The 22,992-nt window shown below is 37.5% G+C and overlaps 1 protein-coding gene across 1 annotated transcript in view; it reads right to left on the bottom strand.

Annotated features, from left to right (window-relative positions):
• Positions 1-22,992, bottom strand: part of cpda (carboxypeptidase D, a) — an 83,276-nt gene that overhangs the window by 16,299 nt on the left and 43,985 nt on the right. The window contains exons 12-19 of the mRNA XM_061925828.1: positions 18,137-18,439; positions 17,874-18,069; positions 15,839-15,974; positions 15,607-15,753; positions 9,379-9,477; positions 6,541-6,605; positions 5,220-5,351; positions 2,236-2,421 (exon numbers count right to left, since the gene is read on the bottom strand). Coding sequence (XP_061781812.1) covers positions 2,236-2,421; positions 5,220-5,351; positions 6,541-6,605; positions 9,379-9,477; positions 15,607-15,753; positions 15,839-15,974; positions 17,874-18,069; positions 18,137-18,439 — 1,264 coding nt within the window. The remainder of the gene's footprint in view (positions 1-2,235; positions 2,422-5,219; positions 5,352-6,540; positions 6,606-9,378; positions 9,478-15,606; positions 15,754-15,838; positions 15,975-17,873; positions 18,070-18,136; positions 18,440-22,992) is intronic.

The following is a 22,992-nucleotide window of genomic DNA, read 5'->3' as shown; positions in this document are numbered from 1 at the left end:
AAAATAAACCCAATAAATAACAGTACATTCAAATTGATCAGCAACATTAACTCAGGAGGACAATACATAACACTAGTGATGGGATGATGAGGCGTCATGAAGCGTTTCGACACCTTGCAAAACTGTATTGATACTGTGTCACTAAATACTGACATCTGCTGGACATTAAAAATCCCTACAGGCAACCTATGGACCGACTCAACTGACACTGATTTTATGACCTAGTACAGGGGTCACCAACCTTTTTGAAACCAACAACTACTTCTTGGGTACTGATTAATGCGAAGGGCTACCAGTTTGATACACACTTAAATAAATAAATATATTGTCATTTGTAAGTTACACGTAAGTGTGATTTAAACAAGAATAGCTAAATAAATACATTTATATATATAAAAAAATGGGTATTTCTGTCTGTCATTCCGTCGTACATTTTTTTTTTCCTTTTACGGAAGGTTTTTTGTAGAGAATAAATGATGAAAAAAAACACTTAATTGAACGGTTTAAAAGAGGAGAAAACACGAAAAAATTTAAAATAAAATTTTGAAACATAGTTTATCTTCAATTTCGACTCTTTAAAATTCAAAATTCAACCGACAAAAAGAAGAGAAAAACTAGCTAATTTGAATCTTTTTGAAAAAATTAAAAAAATAATTTATGGAACATCATTAGTAATTTTTCCTGATTAAGATACATTTTATAATTTTGATGACATGTTTTAAATTGGTTAAAATCCAATCTGCACTTTGTTAGAATATTTAACAAATTGGACCAAGCTATATTTCTAACAAAGACGAATCAGTATTTCTTCTAGATTTTCCAGAACAAAACTTTTAAAAGAAATTCAAAATACTTTGAAATAAGATTTAAATTTGATTCTACAGATTTTCTAGATTTGCCAGAATAATTTTTATGAATTTTAATCATAGTAAGTTTGAAGAAATATTTCACAAATATTCTTCATCAAAAAAACAGAAACTAAAATTATTATTCTTTACAATAAAAAATAAAAAAATTTTTTACTTGAACATTGATTTAAATTGTCAGGAAAGAAGAGGAAGAAATTTAAAAGGTAAAAAGGTATATTTGTTTAAAAATCCTAAAATCATTTTTAAGGTTGTGTTTTTTCTCTAAAATTGTATTTCTAAAAGTAATAAGAAGCAAAGTAAAAAATAAATGAATTTATTTAAACAAGTGAAGACCCATCCATCCATCCATTTTCTACCGCTTATTCCAAGTGAAGACCAAGTCTTTAAAATATTTTCTTGGATTTTCAAATTCTATTTGAGTTTTGTCTCTTTTAGAATTAAAAATGTCGAGCAAAGCAAGACCAGCTTGCTAGTAAATAAATAACATTTAAAAAATAAAGGCAGCTCACTGGTAAGTGCTGCTCTTTGAGCTATTTTTAGAACAGGCCAGCGGGCGACTGATCTGGTCCTTACGGGCTACCTGGTGACCGCGGGCACCGCGTTGGTGACCCCTGCCCTAGTATATACAATAATATTGTATTTCATTTAGGATTATTTCATATCTTCATTTAAATAAAAATATATTTTTATCTTTTTTAGATACAGTCAATAAATAATGTGAACATGTATCATAACATGGAAATCTAAGAGAACGTGTTGTGGATGATTGTGGACTGGGAATTTTTTTTATTTTATTTTTTTACACATTTTTATAAAAAAAAAAAAAAAGTTTTTCCGACGTATTACATTTTAGACGATTTCTCTTAGTTATTATTTCTCCGGCTGTAGAAAAGAGCCGCTCACAGGGCACAGAGGAGGCGTCAGTGCGACACAGTTCGCGTATCGGTCACGTGACCAAAACAGCTCATGATCAGTCACGTGACTTTCTAAAAGCGGTACCTGCACCGACACAGGGTTTTGCTCTATGAGCTCGACGCATGCGCCGATGCATCGGTGTTGCCGGACCCATCACTACATAACACACTTAAACCTACAAAACAAAAATGAATACAACTTTTTTTTATCAAAGTGAGGAAGTCAGGATTAATGACTATAATGAGCACATTTTGTAGTGCCCACCTTTACAAAGCAGGGGTTTGAATGAATGAATGATACTGATAAAGCATGCATTTAGGCGTACCTAATAAATATAATTTGTAAAAGCCATTCAATATAAATGTAGCGATCCACTTTTCATTGCTTCAAGTAGAAGACATATTTGAAGAACGCAAACATATAACGTACATGTGTGTATGTAAGTATATACCTCTTGTCGTTGTTGCTGGTAGCCATCGGCGACCGCTTCGATGTTGTGGTTCCCCGGAGCCAACAGGGCTCGAAAGTAGCCGCCTTCCCCGGTGAACACTCTCACTCCCCCATTCAAGACAACGATGGCGCCGACGATGGGCTTCCCGCTCTTGTCTCTCACCACACCTCGTACCCCTTTGTGGACCTGGGTGAGTGAAGAACATACGCTCTACGTTAAGGCTGGCCAAAGTGCGGCCTGGGGGTCCTGCAGCTAATCTGTTAACATTCTAAAAATACTATTACTAATAACAAACAACAGAAGTGGAATTAAAGTGCAAACATGTGTTACTGTAATGAGGAAACGTTGAAATGTTGACACTAATAACACAAGGTCGTCATTGCTCAAAAAATAATAAAGAATCAAAATCAATGTTGTTATGAATTAATGACCTATTCAATCAAATATTCCACTTTGAAATATGTTTCGGGGAACATTTTTTATATTTTGTGTGTTTGCCATATCAAGACCAGGGTAACCAGAGCATAAAACATAAAAAAAATTAAAAACCTTATAAATCGACAGATTGAAGTTGATGTAGAGATCGAAGAATTTCAAGTAAATAAAAAAAATTTAAAATACATTACTATTCCTTAACACCTAATAGTGGGCCTTTTGGATCTCCACAACCGTTAGTGTATTTTTTTATAAACAGTCATTGCTTAAAAAATAACAACGAATCAAAATCAACCTTGTTATGAATTATTGACCTATTTGAGACTCCAATAACTTCACATGAAATATTTGACTTTGAAATATGTTTTAGGGTTTTTTTTTTATATTGTGTGTGTTTGCCTTAGCAAAACCAAGGTTTTCTATGACAAAGAGCATGAAACATATACAAATAATAACCTTATAATCGACAGATAAATATGAAGTTGATGTAAAGATCCAAGCATTAAAAGTATAAAGAAAAAAAATGACATGACTTATTTTTAACACTTTTGAGTGGAGCCCTTTTGGATCCTTAAGTGTATATATTTTTTTCTTTAAAACTGTCACTGTTCAAAAAATAATAATGAATCAAAATCAATGTTGTTATGAATTAATGACCTATTCAAGGTTATTCAATCAAATATTCCACATTGGAACATGTTTTGAGGAAATGTTTTCATATGTTGTGCGTTTGCCAAATCAAAACTAAGGTTTTCTTTGACAAAGAGCAGAAAACATAAAACATTAAAATAAAAACCTTAAAATCCACAGATAGATTTGAAGTCCATGTAAAGATTCAAGCATTGAAAGTGAAGAAAAAAAAATACATGACTTATTCTTGACACTTTTGAGTTGGGCCATTTTGAATTCCCAATACGTGGACCTCGACAAGTTGAAAAACTTATTGGGGTGTTGCCATTTAGTGGTCAATTTTACGGAATATGTACTGTATTGCGCAATCTACTAATAAAAGTTTCAATCAATCAATCAAAACCTTTATTGTATTTTTTTTTTTTTAAACATGTATTTGCTCAAAAAATAATTATAAATCAAAATTGTTATGAATTATTGACCTATACAAGACTACAATAACTTCACATCAAATAGTTTACTTAAATATGTTTTGTGGATTTTTTTATATTGCGTGTGATTGCTATATCAAAACGAAGGTTTTTTTTGACAAAGAGCATAAAACATAAAAAAAATAAAAACCTAATAATCGACAGATTTGAATTTGATGTATAGATTCAAGCATTGAAAGTAAAGGAAATAAATAATAAATGACTTATTCTTAAAACTTTTATGAGTGGGGCCCTTTTGGATTCCCGAGACTTTAGTGTGTTTGTTTTTTAAAACGTGTCACTGCTCAAAAAATAATAATGAATCAAAATCAAAGTTGTTAAGAATTATTGACCTATCCAAGGCTATACAGTCAAATATTCCACTTTGAAATGTTTTTTTCTCCGTATTGTGTGTGTTTGCTGTATCAAAACCAAGGTTTTCTTTGACAAAAAGCATAAACATTTATTTTTATTTTTACAATCGACAGATAGATTTGAAGTTGATATAGAGAGTCAAGCATTGAAAGTAAAGGGAAAAAAATCATGACTAATTTTTGACACTTTTATCATTGGGGCCATTTTGGATTTCAAAGACCATTATATGTATTATAGACTGTATAATAGACTGTATTTATGTTATTCACATGTGAATAATGCTGTATAATAGACTGTATTTATATTATTCACATGTGAATAATGCTGTATAATAGACTGTATTTATATTATTCACATGTGAATAATGCTGTACAATAGACTGTATTTATATTATTCACATGTGAATAATGCTGTATAATAGACTGTATTTATATTATTCACATGTGAATAGTGCTGTATAATAGACTGTATTCATATTATTCACATGTAAAGAATACCTAAGTGTTTATTGTCTATTGTGAGCGAACTGTGGTGCTGAATTTCCCCCAGGGATCAATAAAGTACTTTCTATTCTATAACAGTTTTTGTTTTTTTTATCCATCATTGCTCAAAAAATAATAATGAATCAAAGGCGAGATTGGTATGAATTATTGCCCTATTCAAGGCTTCAATTACTTCAAATATTTCACTATTTGTGGGGTATATATTAAATATTTTGTGTTTTTGCTACGAAAAACAAGGTTTTCTGTGACCAAAAGACATACTTTTTTTTACTTTATATCGACGGATAAATCTGGATTTGATCGAGAGATTTTAGATTAAAATATTAACATATGAATTACTTTTAAAACTTTTATAACTGAGACCCTTCCTGGTCCGCATCTTCAGCATTAACCAAACTTGAAAGTAGTCATGAGGGTTACAAACATACATTGTGTTGATTTTAAAAAGGACAAATGTCAGAATGGCCCTCGCATCCTCTGATTGCTCAGTGTGCCGCCTTCATTGGAAAAGTTATGGACAGCACTGGTCTACATGCTGCTTAAAAAGTGACTCCAGAAGCCGTCTGCATACCTCCACCAACATGCTGAGAAGAGGCTTCTTGTTCTCTGCCCAGAGTGTGGCCAGCTGCTCGGCTGGAGGAAACACACAACAGCCAGTGTACACGGTGATCTCTGGACAGTGGCCAAAGTCCATGCTGAAGTCCTGGAAGGCACATAAAGGGACATGGAGACAACGTTTATTGATAGCTCACATTCGCTTCTAGTCACGGTGGGGTTGTTAGACCTATTTTTATCTCCAGTCACATTGACAATGTGGTACATATTGTGACCATTTATTTTAATGCCACCCTAGAGAATACTGTAAATTCCCGTCTATAAGCCGCTACTTTTTTCCTACGCTTAGAAACCTGCGGCCGATAAAACGGTGCGGCTAATTTATGGATTTTTCTTTGCTGAGGTCCAGAGTGTACGTAAATAGTTTTTAAAAAATAAGCAAAGACAAAGAACAGGTGTTTCATTGTTTATGCCATGGCGCCATCTTTTGGACGGGTTTGCTCACTGCAGGTAGGATAAGATAGGTCTTTATTGACCTATCCTATCCTACCTATATGGATTCTTCATTCATCACTCCAACAACGTTTGTAAGTTTAACAATATAACTAAAACAACTATTACTTACTAAACAGTCCCATGTTCGACGTCTGTAGGAGTGTTTTCATGCATATTTGTACGTGCTGTCGCAATGTAATAAAGCTAGCACCGTTGGCATTAGCTAATATGCTAACACGAGTGTCTGTGTTAGCATTATTAACTTACAACGGCATTCTGTTTGTATTGTTTGTTTTGTAAATTCAGCAAAACGTCACCGTGGAGTTATTGAGTCTGTTTAGATGATTGGAGAGCTCGCTTCTACAGCTAGTGGGGCCATGACGATGACTTCTGTTTTGTTTAAACAACCGTTTTACTGCCATGTTACAGACACCGTTTGGAAACAATTAAGGTATGTAAATAAACATTTACAAAATATTTCTGTGTAAATAACTAATTTCACAACGTATATATATATGCGGCTTATATATAGAAAATATTTTTTTCTTCTCAAATTTAGTGGGTGTGGCTTATATACCGGTGCACTTTATAGTCCGGAAAATACAGTACCTAAAAAAACAACCTTTGGTGTTTGGATGCAGTCACTGCACGGTGGACAAACAACTGACACTGCGGTATATGGTAGTTAATAAAAATATACAGTTTTTAAAGCCATTGCGGGCCAAGTGAAAATGACATGAGCAGTTTTTGACATTTCACAAAACATTTCCGTGTAAAAAAAAGCATTACGGAGATTTTTCATTTTATTTTTTATAATCAACAATGACCAGATGGACACTTACCTTCATACTGCCCATGTGGCTCTGTCTCTCTGCTGCCCTCATAACTCCGTCTGGAATGTTGCTTGCTGACAGACAATAAAAAAACACCCTCAGTTATGGCTGATAAGCGTAAAAAAACATGACTGATACTGTGTACAATGCCACCTGTTCTGACAAGAACATTGTAAACACCGTAAAGCAATGAAATTAGTAGACATTGTTGCAGAAGTTACTTGCACATGTTTGAAAAAATGTTTTCCCTTTTTTACTCCGATTACAGATTAAATTGTTGCAAGAAAATGTTACACATCTATAGAATTAGGGGTGTAAAGATTTTATTACAGACTGGGGCGATTTCTGAACTGAATCGCAAGATGGATCACATCATGGAAAAGCTGGTTGAAAAAGAAAAATTGGATATGAGAGCCAGCATGAACGAATAGAACAGACAAGCCATTGTAATGTCTGCTCGCAGAAAAACAAAAATCCTAATCTACGATTTGACTCCCTCGAATGGCCTTGACGCTGCAACAACAGGAGCAGGCTGTTCTGAAAACAGTCAAACTTTTGCTTGCATGCAGAATGGCCCCAGGCCTATAGACGCTACATCAACACACCCAAGACAATGGGCATATCTCCCTCCCCCCGTTGCGAGTTGTCGTGATTATATGTAACATGTTTATGTGTGCATGGCATGGAGGTTTTTTTCCCACTCCAGACTAGGTCCCCTTAGGAGCCCAGTCAAATTGTATTTTTTTACTCATCTTCTTCCCCAGCGTTTGACCTTTTTCCCATCTTTTACGGGGCGCCTTTGGCGACCCATCAGCGTTCCTGTTCTGTAACCCTGTACACTGTTTGTTTGTCTAATCTTGAACGGGTTTGTGCTGAAAACATAGTTCCGTTGTACTTGTGCAATGACAATAAAGTCCTATCCTATCCTATCCTATTACTTACAATATAAAAACTATATTGGAGCCTTGAGTATTGGCTGATAGTTATATTGATCCAGTATCGACACAAAACATATACTTTTATTTTGTAGTGTGGAATGTTAGAAAATGTTTCATCAAGGGAAATTAGTCAAACAGAGAACAATGGTAGGTATGAAAAACACAAATCTATTCTTTAGGGGTGTAACAAAAAAACTTTTTCCGAATTATTCGCAATTCTTATCTGTAACGATTCTTAAAAAACAATAATAAAAAATACCAAAAAAAATGTACTTTTTTTTCTTCTTTTTTTTTTAACTTATTTTATTTATTGTAGATGATCATATTTGCTGTACAGATTTACTTTAGAAAAGAGGAGTGTGGGATACTTCTCCTGTTGCCTTATTTGTATCTGACTTTATTAAATGTTTGGGTAAAACTTTATTAAACAAAACAGTTTTCTTTTAATTAATATAAAAATGTATCAGAGCTGTGTATCTATTTCATGGAGGACTGTAGTTCATCTTAGAACTGGTACCCAATGAGTATGAAAAAAAGTATGAATGCTGAATCAAGAATCGATTCTGAATCAAATCGTTACCCTCGAGAATCGAATCGTGCGGTACCCAAAGACTCATACTTATGCTGATTTTAAGTTGAAGTGACACCTGGTGGCCACAATAATGCATCAAGTTTAGATCATGACGATATAAGTTGAAAAATGCGGACACGTTTGTTACTGGTTAATTGTAATACACTTCTGCCTTGGAGACTTTGTATTTGTAAGTAATATGCATCTACAACGATTTGATACTTCTTTATATTGACAAACGTATTGGCTGATACTGATATGAATCCGGTATCGACACAAAACATACATAACTTTATTTTGTAGCGTGGAATGTTAGAAAAAGTTTGATGAAAGGAAATTAGTCAAACAGAACAATGGTAGGTATCAAAAACACTAATCTATTCTTGAGGGCTGAACTTTTTTCGAATTGTTCGCAATTCTTATCTGTAACGATTCCTAATCAATTAGATCATAACGCTGTAAGTTGAAAAATGTGGACACGTTTGTTACTGGTCAATTGTAATACACTTATTTCTGCCTTGGAGACTTTGTATGTGTAAGTAATATGCAACTACAACTATTTGACACTTGTTTATATTGACAAATGTCATCTTTTATACTGTAATATTGTTTAATCAAGGACACTTATTGCCTAGCTCAGTGTTTTTCAACCACTGTGCCGCGGCACACTATTGTGCCGTGAGATACAGTCTGGTGTGCCGTGGAAGATTATCTAATTTCACCTATTTGGGTTAAAAATATTTTTTGCCAAACCAGTAATTATAGTCTGCAAATGATGTGTTGCTGTTGAGTGTCGGTGCTGTCTAGAGCGCGGCAGAGTAACCGTGTAATACTCTTCCATATCAGTCGGTGGCAGTCAGTAGCTAATTGTTCTGTAGATGTCGGAAACAGCGGGAGGCAGTGTTCAGGTAAAAAGATATCTAATGCTTAAACCATAAATAAACAAAAGGTGAGGGCCCCTAAGAAAAGGCGATGAAGCTTAGGGAAGGCTGTGCACAACGAAACTAAAACTGAACTGGCTACAAAGTCAACAAAAACAGAATGCTGGACGACAGCAAAGACTTACTGTGGAGCAAAGACAGCGTCCACAATGTACATCGCTCAAAAAAGGTTGAAAAACACTGGCCTAGCTTGTGTGCTAATGTGTGCTTATCTGTTGTGTAGCTCCTAGTAGCCTATAGCCCAACATGTTTACCTTTTGTAAATGACTTGACTAAAATAGAAGAAACGTTAACTGATTTTAGCAGCAAGCCGATATAACCCGATACTTGTTCTTTAGCGGAAAGCGGATATATCAGTCTGATATCGGACCCAGAATAGAATATCTAAAATGCTTACTCTGCCCATTATTTGAACATCCTGTGTCGCCGAGGTGCATCTTGGGATGGTTGTTGGCGTACGCACTCGCCAAGTACTTCAGAGTGCCTTCATTCTCCACTGAAAAAGGAACACAACACAAGAGAGCAGCGATTAGGACCGCCATGCGATGCCGAGCAGTACACAGCTTTCAGGTGACATCTTCATCAGAGTCTTTCAGAATGGATGTTACGCAACTTTCTGTTTTTAGCTTGTCAAGTCTTATCTGTAGGCTGCGAGGACACAGTGACCCAGTTGCTAATGTGATGTAACTAAAAAGGTCTACGGCCCTGTGCGGGGCATCAAGACCCCTAGAAATGACTGATCGTCTCAGGCGGGTCGAGCAGTAATTCAAATATTTGATTTACTGAGATACTGAACTAAAACAGACTTGGGGTTTTATAACTTACGAAGAATGCAGCAGCACTTTTTAAAAACACTGCACATGATGTCAATACCATCTAATGCACTGCAAAAACTGAAATCTAAGATTAAATAACTCAAATAAGGGTGATATTTGCTTATTTTCTGTCTGATAAGATAATTCTTCTCACTAAGCAGATTTTATGTTAGAGTTTTTTACTTGTTTTAAGGGTTTTTGGTCCTAAATGATCTCAGTAAGATATTACAGCTTGTTGCTGAGATTTTATGACCTATATTGAGTAAAACATGCATGGAACATACTGTACATATACATTCACTGTACAAACACATATACACATTCTGTACATATACAAGTACATATGCATACTTACACTCATGCACATAATCACGTTTCATCAAACATATATTAACGTTGTTGCCCTAGGGTAAACTGGGTGTAACACATGGCACACTGACAAAGCTTAACCTATTGTGACTATAACAATCTACAAGGTTAATGTAGGTTGCTTCTCTTTCTCCCCCTCCATTTTTCTGCATTCTTTCGTATCTCAAGTTATCATTACGTATATGTATTGTTGCATTTAAACAACTGTATTGTTGATAATAAAGGTAAATTATTGGTATTGTTCATTATCAATAGCGCTATTTCTATTGGTATTTGTATTGATCCATTTGTAGTGTAATAATGCTCATTGTCATTTCTGTATTATTTTTTATTTTTCGCTAACTGCTTATTTGCTATTACTTTTACCATCATATTTGTACATGTCGTATTTGCTGATGTTGCTCTATTGTTGTTGTTGTTTTGTTTTTTTGTCTCTCTGTCTAATCCCCCTCTTGTCCCCACAATTTCCCCCTCTGTCTTCTTTTTTTCTCTCTTTCTATCCCCTCCTGCTCCGGCCCGGCTGCACTAAATGATAATATAAATACATTTAATAAAGTCAAATACAAATAAGGCAACAAGAGAAGTATCCTACACTTCTCTTTTGTAAAGTAAATCTGAACAAGGGCATCTACATCAACTATATGATTTGCCTGAGAAGCTGAACAGGACACAAAAAAAACAAAAAAAAAACAAAAAAAACATGCATGGAACTAGAATATCAACTGTTGCAAAGCTGTGTCATCAACACTCACAAGTATAAAACTGCTTTTTTAAAGTAATAATTTCTTATTTCAAGCATGACAAAAAAAAAAATCATGACTTTGACACAATTGTGTCTCATATTAAAACAGATGACAGCCAAATGGACTTTGCTGTTTTATTTTCAATGAAACAATAGAAAATACGTACTCATATAGTAGTACAGTTATTAGTGAGAATATACTTATTTTAAGGTATTTTTGGGTTCATTGAGGTTAGATAATTTGACTTGTTTTGGAAAGTCTTGACAAGCCAAATTTTCTTGTTCTATTGACAGATAATTTTGCTTAGTTCAAATAAAATACCCCTCATTTTTGTTTTGTTTTTTCTTGTTTTTGAACACTGGCTTTTTGCAGTGTGCTTACTGTCGGAGGCAGATATTTACATATATCCGAATTTAAGTTGTACTTCTTTTATTTCATAGTCATATTTGAAAACAGCTCGTGTTTTCCATTTCTTCTCTTGCTGCTTTGTCTGCAAGTAAACTGTGTGTGTTAACCTTGAGGCTTTGGAATGTGTTATGACTAGCATGTATTGTGGCTACAGAGAGGGGAGAAGAGAGAGGGTTTTTGGGATCGGGGGGGGGACAGACCATTTTGGCGGGGCGATAGAATGTTCTATGCTGGACTGGTCTCAAAAAGTATATTTGCAAAGCTTTGAAAATATACAACAAAATACCTATTCTGTCTCTGGTGGTTTTTCAACTCAGCTTTAAGTGTCGTAAAAAGCTTGGGAGCGACTTGTGACTTGAATTCCCTGGGAGGAACAACTGGTCCAAAACGCAACATTACCGAATATCAATGTAAAACTTTTTTTGAAGCTCTTGTCGAATTAACACTATAGAAATACCCAGTGTTGTGGACCATTATTATATACAGTTAGGACCCCCAGCCCACCCACATCATTTTTTTTATCTTAAGGCTGTCTAAAATAACGAGAGGTGACTAGAATTGAAGTTGACCAATTTATACGAAAAAACAGGAGTAAGTACAATAGCAATACTAGCGCTGTGAGAGAGAGCTGAGCTGTAAATCTCTAAAATGGTTGCCCATCTCTCATGTTTTTGTCCACCTATGTTGCAACGCCTTGCTGGGTATCAAAAGTGAAAGTTACCTTGACACACACAGTCTACTACACTCTCCCTCCAGGCTCGTACTTCATGACGGCATTAATAATAACATAACTACTTTTTTCCCCCTACGCTTTGAACCCTGCGGCTTATAAAACGGTGCGGCTATTTTATGGATTTTTCTTTAAAAGTTCTCATTAAACACATGCAAAGACACTGAAAAGGTGTGCTATTGTTTGTGCTACGGCGCTGTCTTTTGGACGAGTTTGCCCACTGTAGGTGCAGCTGGGTAAATGCCTACAAGTGGTTTCTGCTGTTTAAAGCTTTGAACCGGAAGTAGAAGTGCCGTTCTGTCCTCTAATCGCCCATAGCGTTTCTACTCCTATAGATTTTTCATTCATCACTCCAAGCAACGTTAGTAAGTTTTACAATGAGAGATGTCCGACAATGCCTTTTTTGCCGATATCCGATATTGTCCAACTCTTAATTACCGATTCCGATATCAACCGATACCGATATATACAGTCGTGGAATTAACACATTATTATGCCTAATTTTGTTGTGATGCCCGGCTGGATGCATTAAACAATGTAACTTTACCATGAATTGATTAACGTGGACCCCGACTTAAACAAGTTGAAAAACTTATTGGGGTGTTACCATTTAGTGGTCAATTGTACGGAATATGTACTGTACTGTGCAATCTACTAATACAAGTTTCAATCAATCAATCAAAAACAAGGTTTTCCAAAATAAGAGAACAACTTCAACTCAAGTTATGGAAAAAAGTGCCAACATGGCACTGCCATATTTATTATTGAAGTCACAAAGTACGGGGTTGAGGTGGGTGGGGTTTGGTGGTAGCGGGGGGGTGTATATTGTAGCGTCCCGGAAGAGTTAGTGCTGCAAGGGGTTCTGGGTATTTGTTCTGTTGTGTTTATGTTGTGTTATGGTGCGGATGTTCTCCCGAAAAGTGTTTGTCATTCTTGTTTGGTGTGGGTTCACAGTGTGGTGCATATTTGTAACAGTGTTGAAGTTGTTTATACGGCCACCTTCAGTGTGACCTGTATGGCTGTTGACCAAGTATGCTTTGCATTCACTTATGTGTGTGTAAAAGCCGCTTACATTATGTGACTGGGCCGGCACGCTGTTTGTATGGAGGAAAAGCGGACGTGACGACAGGTTGTAGAGGACGTTAAAGGCAGTGCTTTTAAGGCACGCCCCCAATAATGTTGTCCGGGTGGAAATCGGGAGAATGATTGCCCCGCTAGATTTTCGGGAGGTTGAAACCGATACCGATAATTTCCGATATTACATTTGAAAGCATTTATCGGCCGATATTATCGGACATCTCTATTTACAATATAACAAAAACAATTCTTACTTACTAAATGTCCCATGTGTGTCGTCTGTACGAGTGTTTTCATGCATATTTTTACATGCTATCGTAATGTAATCAAGCTTTTTTTGATTGATTGAAACTTTTATTAGTAGATTGCACAGTACAGTACATATTCCGTACAATTGACCACTAAAGTTAAAGTACCAATGTGTTATGATCCGCTGCCCTGATCATATATTTTGTTTACGTTTTCAAGATACTTGTGTTTTTGGTTAGTTTTGGACTCCTTGAGTACCTGTTTAGTACACCTGAGTTTGTTGCCATGGCTGCTTATTATTTTCACCTGCCGCGTTTGTTCCCGACACGCACCTGTTTGTCATCACTGACATTATTATTTAAGCCTGTCCTCCCTGTCATTCGTTCTGGCTTTGTAGTTTGTTTTCGTGCAACAGTTGACGACTTTTGTTCCGGCTCTGTACCTGTTAGCTTCCATGCTAAATTCCTTTTTTTTACCTTCTAGCTCCCATGCTAGCTCTTTTAGTTTTTGCCTTATGTGCTATGTGCACCCTTTTCTTTTTTCCAGTATAAGTTATTTATTAAATAAATACTTTCTTACCTGCACGCTGTGTCTGACGCCCGTCTGCATTCCTGAGAGAACGAATGCGCCCCGGTCGTCACACCAATGACTGTCACACACACACTAGGTGTGGTGAAATTTGTCCTCTGCATTTGACCCATCCCCTTGATCACCCCCTGGGAGGTGAGGGGAGCAGTGGGTAGCAGCGGTGGCCGTGTCCGGGAATCATTTTTGGTGATTTAACCCCCAATTCCAACCCTTGATGCTGAGTGCCAAGCAGGGAGGCAATGGGTCCCATTTTTTATAGTCTTTGGTATGACTCGGCCGGGGTTTGAACCCACAACCTACCGATCTCAGGGCGGACACTCTAACCCAGTGGTTCTCAACCTTTTTTCAGTGATGTACCCCCTGTGAAAATTTCTTTAATTTCAAGTACCCCCTAATCAGAGCAAAGTATTTTTGTTTGAAAAAAAGAGATAAAGAAGTAAAATACAGCACTATGTCATCAGTTTCTGATTTATTAAATTGTATAACAGTGCAAAATATTGTTCATTTGTAGTGGTCTTTCTTGAACTATTTGGAAAAAAAGATATAAAAATAACTAAAAACGTGTTGAAAAATAAACAAGTGATTCAATTATAAATAAAGATTTCTACACATAGAAGTAATCATCAACTTAAAGTGCCCTCTTTGGGGATTGTAATAGAGATCCATCTGGATTCATAAACTTAATTCTAAACATTTCTTCACAAAAAAAGAAATCTTTAACATCAATATTTATGGAACATGTCCACAAAAAATCTAGCTGTCAACACTGAATATTGCATTGTTGCATTGTAATGAATGGAATAGCCTACTTGATTCGATGTTCAGTTTATGAATTTACATTCATATTTTGTTGAAGTATTATTCAATAAATATATTTATAAAGGATTTTTGAATTGTTGCTATTTTTAGAATATTTAAAAAAAATCTCACGTACCCCTTGGCATACCTTCAAGTACCCCCAGGGGTACGTGTACCCCCATTTGAGAACCACTGCTCTAACCACTAGGCCACTGAGTAGGTTACTAAATGGTAACACCCGAATAAGTTTTTCAACTTGTTTAAGTCCACGTAAATCAATTCAGCGTCATTAGCACCAGCTAATATGCTAACATGTTTACAAGTGTCTGTGTGAGTATTATTAACTTACAATGGCATTCTTTTTGTATTGTTTCAGTTTCACAAATTCCTCAGTAAATTCACCAAAACGTCAGGGTGGAGTTATTGACTCTGTTTATCTGATTGGAGAGCTAGCTTCCGCAGCTAGTGGGTCCATGACGAGGACTTCTGTTTTGTTTGATCGACCGTTTTACTGCCGTGTTACAGACACCGTTTGGAAACAATTATGGTATGTAAATAAACATTTATATATTTCTGTATAAATAACTCATTTCACAACGTATATATCTGTGGCTTATAGTCCGGGGTGGCTAATATATTAAAAAAAAAAGTGTTTTTTTTTTTTAAATTTAGTGGGTGTGACTTATATACTTGTGCACTCTATAGTCCGGAAAATACAGTATGTAAAACAGGGTGAGCTCATTTTGTGTATCTCTTCAAGCAGGGCTGAATACCAATCTATTCTGCTTAAAGGTGTAAAAAATCCATAGGTCAGCGAATACATAGGCTATAGGATAGAGTTACTGTACCTGATTGGACAGGCTTATCGTATGGATAAGTAGCCACAAGGGAGCCTCCATCGAGGGCCACAGACAGAGTGTAGCCTTTATCTAATATCATATCCATCATGGCTTTGGTCTCCGGCTGTGGCTCGACCACACGCTGTGATGCGTTGCCTAAGAATACGGAGATTACATAAAATGGAATATAGTGTGTCAGTCTGTCAGATATGTTCCATTCAAACACAACTCTACAACTGACCAAAGAAGTCTGTGTCCAGATCCTTGCCGTGGGCATTGCTAAAACCCTGTGTGGAAGTGCACTGCGTCTCGGCCGCTTGTTCTCTTCCATCAGGGTTGACTGACGGCACAATCACTATCCTCGTCTCATTGATGAGCTGAGGGAGGAAAATGGAGAGACGATGTAAACCAAAGGCACTCACTGGCCTGCCATCAAGACCAAAAAAAGGACATTTTTATTAAAAATTTAAAAAAATGTACAAATTAGTTACCCTGGTCCGATATCAACAAAAAAAAACAAGTATTGGATTGTATCAGTTTGCATGTGAACTCCCCAATACAAGCAGTCCTGCTCACATGGTTGGTCTTTTTCTTCTATTTTATTCAAGTCATTTACAAAAGGTAAACAGAGTGTAGGAGCCGAAATGATGTTTAAGTTCATTTACATTTTATGGAAGGTGCTTTATGTTTATTCAGCCAAAATGGGACTATTTACTTTATTTGCATAATTCGGAAATGTATATATTGCATGCTTAGTTGTATTGGTTATTGTGACAATTAGGTTTCAAGGATGCAATATCAGTATCGTATTGAAAGTGAAAAAGTTGTATCGGTTATTGTGACCACTGAGTCTCAAAGCTGCAATATCTGTATCGTATCGAAAGTGAAAAGTTGTATCGGTTATTGTGACCACTAGGTCTCAAAGCTGCAATATCGTATCCTAAGTGAAAAAGTTGTATCGGTTATTGTGACCAGTAAGTCTCAATGCTCCAATATCGATATCACATCGGAAGTGAAAAAGTTGTATCGGTTATTGCGACCACTGAGTCTCAAGGCTGAAATATCGGTATCGTATCAGAAATGAAAAAGTTGTATCGGTTATTGTGACCACTAAGTCTCAAGAGGGCTAATATCGGTATCGTATCAGAAGTGAAAAAAGTTGTATCGGTTATTGTGACCAGCAAGTCTCAATGCTCCAATATCGGTATCACATCAGAAGTGAAAAAGTTGTATCGGTTATTGTGACCACTAAGTCTCAAGGCTGCAGTATCAGTATCAAATCGGTAAATGAAAAAGTTGTATCGGGACAACGCTGGTGCAGGACTGATAAAACTTACCCTTGTAATGGCAAGAACCCAATATCAGTATCCATCCATCCATTTTCTACCGCTTGTCCCTTTCGTATCGGTAAGTGAAAAAGTTGTATCGGTTATTGTGACCAGTAAGTCTCAATGCTCCAATATCGGTATGACATCAGAAGTGAAAAAAGTTGTATCGGTTATTGTGACCAGCAAGTCTCAATGCTCCAATATCGGTATGACATCAGAAGTGAAAAAAGTTGTATCGGTTATTGTGACCAGCAAGTCTCAATGCTCCAATATCGGTATGACATCAGAAGTGAAAAAAGTTGTATCGGTTATTGCGACCACTGAGTCTCAAGGCTGAAATATCGGTATCGTATCAGAAATGAAAAAGTTGTATCGGTTATTGTGACCACTAAGTCTCAAGGCTGCAGTATCAGTATCAAATCGGTAAATGAAAAAGTTGTATCGGGACAACGCTGGTGCAGGACTGATAAAACTTACCCTTGTAATGGCAAGAACCCAATATCAGTATCCATCCATCCATTTTCTACCGCTTGTCCCTTTCGTATCGGTAAGTGAAAAAGTTGTATCGGTTATTGTGACCAGTAAGTCTCAATGCTCCAATATCGGTATCACATTGGAAGTGAAAATGTTGCATCGGTTATTGTGACCACTGAGCCTCAGGAGGGCTAATATCGGTATCATATCAGAAGTGAAAAAAGTTGTATCGGTTATTGTGACCAGCAAGTCTCAATGCTCCAATATCGATATCAGATCAGAAGTGAAAAAGTTGTATCGGTTATTGTGACCACTAAGTCTCAAGGCTGCAATATCAGTATCGTATCGGTAAATGAAAAAGTTGTATCGGGACAACGCTGGTGCAGGACTGATAAAGCTTACCCTTGTAATGGCAAGAACCCAATATCAGTATCGGTAAATGAAAAAGTGGTATGGGGCCTGGATAAAACTTACCCTTGTAATGGCTGCGTTCTTGCCATAGTTGATACATAAGAAGGCAGCAAACTCAAGCAGCAGCTCAGTGCCTACAGGGGCGTTACCATGGATCCCTGCCACAAAGCGGACTTTGGGCTCAGAGGGCTCAGCCTCTCCTGGGTTGTTGGAGATTTCCAGCGCCGAAATGGTTCTAAACTCGACACTTTGGCCCAAACTAGGTGAAAAAGAAGGTTACTGTCGGCATCAGACCCAAGTAGCATAAGTCGTCTTCTACGCCCTACCTGTGTAAGTGTGTAATTTTGGGAAAGTTGAGCGTAAGGCCTCGGAGGAATGCAGACCGCTCCTTGTAACCTCGGAATCTGAAGCTGTTCTCTGTGTCTGTGCTCCGGACCAACTGTTCTAGACCCTGGCCGAGAGAAAGGTCCTTGATCAAGCTCTTGAACTCTTCCTCAGATGGGTTTTGGGTGGGCTTGGGTCCGGAGGGCGACAGGCCATTCAGGTCCGAGTGAACCCGTGTCAGTCTGAAGTCCACCACCTCTGCTCCCTTCTGGACCACGGTAGCGTATGTCCTCACAGGATGATATCTACAAAAGCAGGATTGTGGTTAATGTGGTGCTTTAATTAGGGCCCAAGCAGCAAAAGCTGCGAATGCCCTATTGGAACTGCTTCGTTTATCATTATTCTCCCTCTTGGATCGCATTTTAGAGGCACACAACATGCACCAAAACTCAAACATTTTTGCAAGCGCGTCCGGTTCTGTGAAAGAATTTATATTTTCGGGGTCCCAAAAACGAAATATCAAAATGGACTTTTAGGTCAGGCTGATTATTAACTACATTTTTTAGAGATAAAACTTTTAAATCAGTCACCAGAACACAACACAAGGGTAGAATGTAGACCAGGGGTGCTCATTACGTCGATCGCGAGCTACCGGTCGATCTCGGAGGGTGTGTCAGTCAATCACAAGCCAGGCATTAAAAAAATAGTCCTAAAAATGAGCGATCATAAATCTTCACTACGACGTCACTTTCGTCACTTGATTGACATTCACGGCACCCGAGGGTCTTCCGAGATGACGCTGGCAGCTGCCAGCTCATTAAAATTACCGACTGGAAGGCGAGAAACACTTTATTTTAACAGACTCTGGCGCCGTACCTGTCGTCAAAACTCCAAAGACCGACTGCACAGTCGCACAGTTGCGCTAACAAAACAAGAGTCTCAGAAGGCTGGCGTGCACAAGCTAGCAAGCTACGGAGTTTGCCGACAATGTATTTCTTGTAAAGTGTATACAAAGGAGTACGGAAGCTGGACAAATAAGATGCCAAAAACCAACCACTTTCATGTGGTATTGGACAGAAAGGAGGTCTTTTTTCTCCTCCATTCGAAAATGCGGACGTTTTTAGCACCACTGTCTGATTCCTATCAATGCAAGTCATCAGAATCAGGTAATACACCAACTTTTACTCTTGTCTTCATGAAAGAAAGGAATCTATATGTGTTAAACATGCCTGTATTATCTTTAAACACCTTAACTTGTTAACAATATTAACTATATGTGTTAAAGATGCTTGCATTATCTTTAAACACCTTTAACTTATTAACAATATTAACTACCGTATTTTCCGCACTATAAGGCGCACCTAAAAACCACAAATTTTCTCAAAAGCTGACAGTGCGCCTTATAACCCGGTGCGCTTTATATATGGATTAATATTAAGATTCATTTTCATAAAGTTTCGGTCTCGCAACTACGGTAAACAGCCGCCATCTTTTTTCCCCGTAGAAGAGGAAGTGCTTCTTCTTCTACGCAAGCAACCGCCAAGGTAAGCACCCGCCCCCATAGAACAGGAAGCGCTTCTTCTTCTACTGTAAGCAACCACCCGCCCGCGTAGAAGAAGAAGAAGCGCGCGGATATTACCGTACGTTTCATTTCCTTTGTGTGTTTACATCTGTAAAGACCACAAAATGGCTCCTACTAAGCGACAGGGATCCGGTTCATGAAAAGACGCAATCTCTCCATCCGCACACGGACTATTTCACAGCAACTGCCTAAAGACTTTCAAGAAAAGCTGGCTACTTTCCGTGCATATTGTAAAAACAAGATAGCTGAAAAAAAGATCCGGCCAGAGAACATTATCAACATGGACGAGGTTCCACTGACTTTTGATATTCCTGTGAACCGCACTGTGGATACAACGGGAGCACGTACGGTGAATATTCGCACCACAGGGAATGAGAAGTCATCCTTCACTGTGGTTCTAGCTTGCCATGCTAATGGCCAGAAACTTCCACCCATGGTGATATTCAAAAGGAAGACCTTGCCAAAAGAGACCTTTCCAGTCGGCGTCATCATAAAAGCTAACTCGAAGGGATGGATGAATGAAGAAAAGATGAGCGAGTGGTTAAGGTAAGTTTACGCGAAGAGGCCGGGTGGCTTTTTTCACGCAGCTCCGTCCATGTTGATATACGACTCCGTGCGCGCCCACATCACGCTGGTTTTTAATATATTATTAAAGTTTGACTGACCTATCTGACTGTTTTTTTGACATTCCTTTAGCGCAGTTAGATACGGCTTACAACACGGGGCGTCTTATAGGTGGACAAAGTTTTGAAATATGCCGTTCATTGAAGGCGCGGCTTATAACCCAGGGCGCCTTATGGTGCGGAAAATACGGTATATGTGTTAAACATGCTTGTATTATCATTAAACACCTTTAACTTTTTAACAATATTAACTATATCTGTTAAACATGCTTGTATTATCTTTAAACACCTTTAACTTATTAATAATATTAACTATATGTATTAAACATGCTTGTATTATCTTTAAACACCTTTAACTTGTTAACAATATTAACTATATGTATTAAACATGCTTGTATTATCATTAAACACCTTTAATTTATTAACAATATTAACTATATATATTAAACATTCTTGTATTATCATTAAACACCTTTAATTTATTAACAATATTAACTATTTGTGTTAAACATGCTTGCATTATCATTAAACACCTTTAACTTATTAACAAAAACATATATTTCATAAATAAGTAAATATAAATTACCGTATATATATGAATGAGGTAGATCCCCACGACTTGATCAATTGAAAAGTAGCTCGCCTGCAGAAAAAGTGTGAGCACCCCTGATGTAAACTATCCATGTATAGAGAAATTACTTCAGGCAGTGATGTAGTGGAGGGAATGCAACCTGTTTGACTACCACATTCACCCAGTGTTGTATAATTGCAACAATTCTATAACAAGCTCTAAATGAAATTTGATGCATCTGTTCCACAATAACTACATATGTACATGCTGTAGACATTGTAATAACAACCAAAAAATATATAAAAGACATTTTCCTTACTTGAATCAGGATGAATCCAGTCCAATGAAACTAATAGATGTTGTTCGAAGGAAACCTTGAGGTTGTTTGAGTTCATGGCCAGAAGGCGTGACTTATAAACAAATGTACAATCCAATAGCCTTGTGAGACTAAGGCTGAAATGACGCGTAGTCGACGTCATCGATTACGTAAATACATTGACGCTGTTTTTGTGCGTCGACGCGTCGCATACTTGAATAGCCGCCAGGGCGCTAATTAATTTAAAACCTCTTCTCACTCCTGCGCTTACTAAAAGGCGTGGGGTAAATTTAGGCCTGCGCTTATAAATTTGAGTGATGTAAGGATACCATCATGAAAAGCACATTTAATACAAAAAACGTTATTTTGGTCTCACCTTTACTGATGAGTCCATGCGCAGCTGCTTCTGATCAAAAGCATCGATAACTTGTTTATAGAAGTCTTCCTTATCTTTCTTCAGTTTTAAAAGTCTCTCTGTCTCGATGGAGATATTCCTTTAAGTATTACCTCCTGCTTCGATTGAAAGTCCAGTTTAGAAAACGGTTTTATTTTAGATATGTAATCCTCCATGTTAAAAGTGCAAGCAAACGATCACTGCTCACTTGTTGCTTGTTGTCTTCTTCTGCAGCACCGGTCTTCTGCAGCACCGGTAGTCGCAAGAAGGATCACTAGCGCCCTCTACCACCAGGAGGCGGGAGTCATTTAATGACTCATATTTGACACACGCAGCTACGGTATATTAATAAAACATAGCTGCTTACTGTTCTTTTTAGCATATTTAAAAGCTTGGACCTTAAATCCTACTGAATAGCTCTTAATCTTCTTCCCTTTATGCGATTTCAAATGATTGAAATCAGCCTCCTCCATTTTGAAAATTATGACAGGTGAAGTGTCACTCATGACGTGACGAGTTTGACCCAGCGGAAGTTCTAGACATGTGCTAATTATTTTGCGAAACGAGTTTGACCCGGCGAAAATTCCAGACATGCGCTAATAAAATTAATATTTTGCGAAACGAGTTTGATCAGGCGTTAATCCTGAGCCGGCGGTAAGGCCAAGCATGCACTAATTATTTTGCGAATCGAGTTTGACCCGGCAGTAATTCGAGGCATGCGAATACCCGTATTTTCCGCACTATAAGGCGCACCTAAAAACCACAAATTTTCTCAAAAGCTGACAGTGCGCCTTATAACCCGGTGCGCTTTATATATGGATAAATATTAAGATTCATTTTCATAAAGTTTCGGTCTCGCAACTTCGGTAAACAGCCGCCATCTTTTTTCCCGGTAGAACAGGAAGCGCTTCTTCTTCTACGCAAGCAACCGCCAAGGTAAGCACCCGCCCCCATAGAACAGGAAGCGCTTCTTCTTCTACTGTAAGCAACCACCCGCCCGCGTAGAAGAAGAAAAAGCGCGCGGATATCACCGTACGTTTCATTTCCTTTGTGTGTTTACATCTGTAAAGACCACAAAATGGCTCCTACTAAACGACAGGGATCCGGTTCATGAAAAGACGCAATCTCTCCATCCGCACACGGACTACTATTTCACAGCAACTGATATTCCTGTGAACCGCACTGTGGATTCAACGGGAGCACGTACGGTGAATATTCGCACCACAGGGAATGAGAAGTCATCCTTCACTGTGGTTCTAGCTTGCCATGCTAATGGCCAGAAACTTCCACCCATGGTGATATTCAAAAGGAAGACCTTGCCAAAAGAGACCTTTCCAGCCGGCGTCATCATAAAAGCTAACTCGAAGGGATG

This window comes from Nerophis lumbriciformis, linkage group LG30 (assembly GCF_033978685.3).
Source record: "Nerophis lumbriciformis linkage group LG30, RoL_Nlum_v2.1, whole genome shotgun sequence".
Classification (NCBI taxonomy): Eukaryota; Metazoa; Chordata; class Actinopteri; order Syngnathiformes; family Syngnathidae; genus Nerophis; species Nerophis lumbriciformis.
Note: the sequence above shows the minus strand (reverse complement) of the source record. Positions and strands in the feature narration are given on the sequence as shown.